General features: G+C 38.6%; 2 protein-coding genes across 3 annotated transcripts in view; one reads left to right on the top strand and one right to left on the bottom strand.

Moving 5' to 3' along the window:
- Positions 1-126: 126 nt before the first annotated feature.
- The window catches only part of anxa1a (annexin A1a), a 5,593-nt gene continuing 491 nt past the window's right edge, over positions 127-5,228 (bottom strand). The window contains exons 2-12 of the mRNA XM_028033361.1: positions 4,976-5,055; positions 4,198-4,288; positions 3,717-3,811; positions 3,511-3,624; positions 2,380-2,470; positions 2,172-2,251; positions 1,263-1,407; positions 1,084-1,179; positions 927-985; positions 715-837; positions 127-597 (exon numbers count right to left, since the gene is read on the bottom strand). Of these exons, the coding sequence (XP_027889162.1) occupies positions 541-597; positions 715-837; positions 927-985; positions 1,084-1,179; positions 1,263-1,407; positions 2,172-2,251; positions 2,380-2,470; positions 3,511-3,624; positions 3,717-3,811; positions 4,198-4,288; positions 4,976-5,035 (1,011 nt within the window). The 5' untranslated portion in view covers positions 5,036-5,055 and the 3' untranslated portion in view covers positions 127-540. The remainder of the gene's footprint in view (positions 598-714; positions 838-926; positions 986-1,083; positions 1,180-1,262; positions 1,408-2,171; positions 2,252-2,379; positions 2,471-3,510; positions 3,625-3,716; positions 3,812-4,197; positions 4,289-4,975; positions 5,056-5,228) is intronic.
- kifl (kinesin family-like) overlaps positions 4,246-5,228 on the top strand; it is a 16,658-nt gene continuing 15,675 nt past the window's right edge. For both annotated transcript variants that reach the window (XM_028033355.1, XM_028033357.1), the window contains exon 1: positions 4,246-4,358. The gene's annotated coding sequence lies outside the window, so the exon portion shown is untranslated. The remainder of the gene's footprint in view (positions 4,359-5,228) is intronic.

The following is a 5,228-nucleotide window of genomic DNA, read 5'->3' as shown; positions in this document are numbered from 1 at the left end:
CTCAAAACTATCTGGTTCAAGCAATTCATACATTTCCTCATACTGCCACTATTTATTTTTTAACAATAGAGCACATTAGTTTGCCATATGTATACATGCATATAAATACAAGACCCCATCAAATTATTCAATAAAAAAAGCTTTTATTTGCAGATGTTAAAGCACCTTCAAAAATGTTACTACAACTAGATGATTGGCACAAGTTAGCCAATCTGCGGTACTGGACCTAAGCTTTTTGAGCCTCTGTAAATAAATGCAAAGCTAAGTCAGTCTAAAGTATTGGTCCAGGAGCACAATGTGCTACCTTTGCTGCCATAATGTAAAATATTTTGGCGTTGAGGGAGGATGTAAAGCAGTGACAACTTCAACAGAATCTTTTGCTTATTACTAAATGTCATGACAGTCGAAGAGACGTCTTCTCAGTCTTCCATGAGTGCATAGGACACCATACATGTCAGAAGATAATAAGGGATTTTCCACAGCTGCTGAATATCATTGGAGATCTTTGGCTTTTTCCACTTTGGTCCCAGAGACAGGCTTTTAGTTTTCGCCACAGAGAGCAAGCAGGATCTTTTCGTAGTCCCCTTTTGTGTCATCCTGATGGTAAAAAAGAAATAGTTAAACTCTAAAAGTTTTGAATGGCCTATTATATCCATCTTACTATGTAAAACCCAATAAAATGGAAGAAAATGTCATGTTTTGATGTCTGCTCACCAGAATGTCCTGGTAGAGTGTTTTGCCGTAGGTTTTCTTGTACTCATCCTTGATCCGCTTCATGTCGATCTCAGAACGACTCACCATGATGCGAGTCAGGATGTTTTTGCGCGTGCCTTTACCCTGATGGAGAAAGAGCAAAACAAAGAATTAGGAAACGTTTTGTTAGTCAGCACAGAGTAGACAGAATTTTGCTGCTACACAGACTGTACCTTCATGGCCAAGTAGAGCTTTTCCGCAAAGAACGCCGGCCTGCTTCCAGCACATTTCACTGTTACAATTCAGAAGAATGTCTCAAGATTAATTCTAGTAGCGGTTATAATCATTTCTTAAGTAACTGAAATTATGAGTGCAAGTATCTGCCTTCACCTATTGCTGTGAGGCAGCTTTCTATATCTCCCTTCATCTCCAAGTCGATTGCTTTGGCCACATCCACTTTGCTGTATTTTGAATACCTATCAAACACTAAAAAAAATAAAGAAAGAAGCAGAATAGTGTTATCTCTGAAAGGGACGGAAACATCTTACTCAACAGGTCACCATACTAACCTTTGCGGAGGTGTAGGGCACTCCTGGTGGTCAGGATTTCGATGAAGGCGGAGCAGTCTTTGCCCTTCCTCCCCTCGCCGGCTTCATACAGAGTCCTGGCGTCGCTGTCAATCAGCTGCTCATTGACTCCTTCAGTCCTGCCAGCCTATGACGTGCAACAGGACATTAACCCATTAGACACTTATTTCTCTGCCTTATCAACCTAAACAATGTATACAAAAAATACAAAGCTCAGGCAGGCAGAATATTTAGATCAATGTAGGTATGTTGTATGAAAATGTAAAAAATGCCACTTTATTTGCTGATAATATATCTATAAAAATTAAGAAACATATGCTAAACTCAAATGTTACTCAAGTTATAAACATCTCAAAAGGATTACATCTCTAGATCCCTTTGTGAGTGATCAGTTTGCATCGTTTGAGTACTTCTGACAGGATTTGCAATTCATTTCAGTCTTCCAGTAGCAAGCACTGGAAAGAGAAATCTTTTTGTAAATTTTTTAAAGTCTGAGTTGCACAAGAGACATTTTTATGTCTTAATTATATGTGGCAGATGTCAAATGTCTACAAGCACTATGTCCAACACTTCTTTCTTTTTTGCTCAGATTTTGGCTGAAAATATTTGACTATTATTATGAAGCTTAGGAGAAAAACACCTGAAAGTCAAACTTGTTATTTTGTTATTTTCAGTAAAAAGCAAATGTCTGTCACTGTAGGAATGATAAACCTTAAAGTAAAACTATTCTGCAAGAATTGTGGTCTCTTAACTCCTCCATTGTTTCAAAAATGGTCGTTGCTGGATATAATTTCTCCATAAAAGAAAAACTAAGGTTTATCTGAAATCAAGTATACATTTTGTAAAACCTGGGAACCTTCCAAACTTCACTGGCTAAAATATAGGACACACCTTGCAAAGAGCAAGGAGGGCAGTCCTGAAGTCTCCACTGGTGTCTGACCTGATGTCCTCTTCCAAATCCTTCTTGTAGTCTAGGAAATAAAAAATAATAATAAAATTCAGCTTGTAAGAACATTTTGGCCTTTTTGTAAAAAACTATTCTCAAAGTATTTACTGCCTACTAGTTTAGAGACTCCTCCTGAGCTTTTTAGGTACATACCTTCCTTGTAGGCCTTCTTAATGTCCAAGACCTGCCTGTTGGTTCTGGAGGCCAAGATCTCGATCAGAGTATCCTCATCTGTCCCAAGACCCTGACACAGGAATGTGTGAGCAGAAATACTAACATTGTGAAAAATACCTGGTATAATAACAAACCCAAACCCAACAACCCAGCTTCCACCTTCCACTAAGAAACCAATGGATGAATGTGTGGAAGTAGGTGGGCGTCTTTATTTAACAAAAATAACAGAGGATGGTACGGCCTAAGCTTTGGGCTGCAGGAGAAGAAAGTATAATCCCACTCGGAAAAGCAATATTTGGTCAAAAATGTTATTGTATCACATTAATTGAATTTTATATCACAAAGTTTTGGGAATTCATTTGATTTGGAAATGGCTCCTTATGATGCTAAAAAGTGTTAGCAATACAAGCTGAAACAGTTTTTTCCCCTCTATGTGTGTTCTGACAAAAATAACACATTCACAAACATATATTTCTCATCACTATGTATGTCACTGAATTAAAGAACAAAAAGCTGTGATAAGTACCAATAAATATATTAAGAAATGTTCTGCTTTCCCAACTCCTAAACTTTAAAGTTTGATCTGGATAGTCATGGGTCTCCAAGTAGTCAAGAGTCCAATTTCTAATACGACTGCCAAAGATATAAAACATTGTAAAAGTGGCATGTGGAAATTATTCATCAGGGTTAAGAGCTCGCATATGTAAGCAAAAATGAGGGAAACACATTGATTTTGGCATGTAGTGCTATTAAGAGTTAGCGCCACTACCATTAGCTTACAGCTGTGTCGTACCAAACTCAGTGTGACATCATACTCACATCAGAGGTTCGAAATTTAAGAAAATGTTTAAGTACTTAATACTATTTATGTGGCAGCATATTAATGAACTCTGATCTGCTGGACAAGTTTCCCTTTAGCAGTCAGAACCCTGGCTTTAGTAAAAAGTAGAAGCTCCATTATCCCACCTTTAAACACATTTCAAACCATCCACATTTTTATTTACTGAAATAACCAAGACTTATGCGGCTTATTTGTATGTTGTATTTGCTTAGTTATAATGGAATAGTTTAATTTTTATGGATCTATTGAACTCCGTGCGTTTGACCAACCTTCATCGCCAGCTTCAGCTGCTGGGCGTCGTACTGCGCCGGTGTCTTCAGCAGAGCCAGCACCACTTCCTCCAGATCGCCTTTCAGGGCCTTTTTTAGTTCTGTTTCCAGAGGCTACAAACAAAGTGAAGTCACATATAAGCACAAAAATAACCTGACGCATAATGTTTTTTCTGCCACTGATACATTAGAGGAGAGGTTCTGACCTTCCCATAGCCCTGTTGGTACGCCTCTTTGATGTGCTGTCTCTGCTCGTTGCTCCTTTTGACCAGAACATCGATGATGGTGTGCTCATCTACGCCTGCAGTGTGAGATTAGTTAAGATAATGATTTGTCTCATGAAGTTGTAATGACACGTGATGTACAGAAGGTGGTATTGATATTTTTCTTTAGTTTTTAGAAACAGCATTTGGTCCATCACTCTTCATTTTTAGAGGACTTACACGCAAAATGCAAAGTACTTTAGAAACAGTAAATGGTAGAAAATAAAAAATTTAAAAATCTATTAATCAAAACCAAATCAATATACATTGTAAATTGTATAAAAGTAACATGAACTAAAAAAGTACAATAAAACACAAATAAATGTAAAGTTAGCAGTGGTTCCTACAGCTCTCGGCTCTTCAAGACCAGAGAAGCATGTTCACACGTGCCCAAGCAGCGTCTGTGTATGTCTTTAAAATTCACCTTTAGTCTTGATGGCTTTTTCCAGGACTCCAGCGTCTGCACTGGGGTTGAAGTTTGGAGCAGCAGTCACCGTTCCCTCGTTCTTGAGGAGCTAAAAGGCAACACAGGTGATTGGTGGGGTCGTCTTATTTGACTGATCGCTGCAAAGAGGAGTGCATGAGGTATGTTGCAAAAGTTTTTCTTTTTTTATTATTTTAAAGCCTTATTTGCTCAAATGCCAAAGCAAGAACAACTGGCTATTACACGTGTGGATGAAGATCACACAGAAAATGACGCTTGCAACAGACTTTATTCTTGCTTTTTGTACTTCCACGGCTGGGAGTCCCATGATGGTGCACTGAGCAATACTGTAGGAGGTGGGACAGAAATCATGCACGAAAAAGTTGTGCAACGTTCTCCCTAATTCAACTTTAAGCAATCGGAGAAAGGAGAAGTAGCATTCGCTGTTTGCAAAGTGTATAAAGGGAGGGGCACAAATTCCTGCTTCACTGAGTCACACACTCCCAGAGCTTCAGCCATCAGTCTCATTTCACACAACCTTAAAAGTCCAGATTTCCTTTCCTTTTTCTCTTTTCAGCTCTAATTTTATCTTTGTTTTAGGTCTACAACCTTTTCCTTCCTTCTTTACGCCCATGTTGGAGACTTTTTTATTTTCCTCTACGCCCCCTTCTGCCTAATCAGTTTTTCCACCAGGGCATACCGCAGAGGAAGGGGGGACAAAAGGAAAAAACAGAGAGGTTGGCCTTAGCAACTAAAACAGTGCTAGAAAGTTACTCACTGACTCATCGGGCATGCCCAGATAAACTGTCTGCTGCAAGAAGGCTTGGATGAAAGACATGTTGGGAGAGTTGGTTCTGTCTGTAAGAGGAGAGGACAAAGTTAGAGAAGAAGATGTCAGTTCTGCGATCATTTTAAAACTGCTACATTTTTAAGAGGAGATTGCAGGCTTTGTTTTATTGAAGATGTATTGTTATTTTTAGCTTTATTCAAATCAAATCAAACTTGAATTCAGAGGAAAGACTCAACCCTTC

This window comes from Xiphophorus couchianus, chromosome 12, assembly GCF_001444195.1.
Source record: "Xiphophorus couchianus chromosome 12, X_couchianus-1.0, whole genome shotgun sequence".
Classification (NCBI taxonomy): domain Eukaryota; kingdom Metazoa; phylum Chordata; class Actinopteri; order Cyprinodontiformes; family Poeciliidae; genus Xiphophorus; species Xiphophorus couchianus.
Note: the sequence above shows the minus strand (reverse complement) of the source record. Positions and strands in the feature narration are given on the sequence as shown.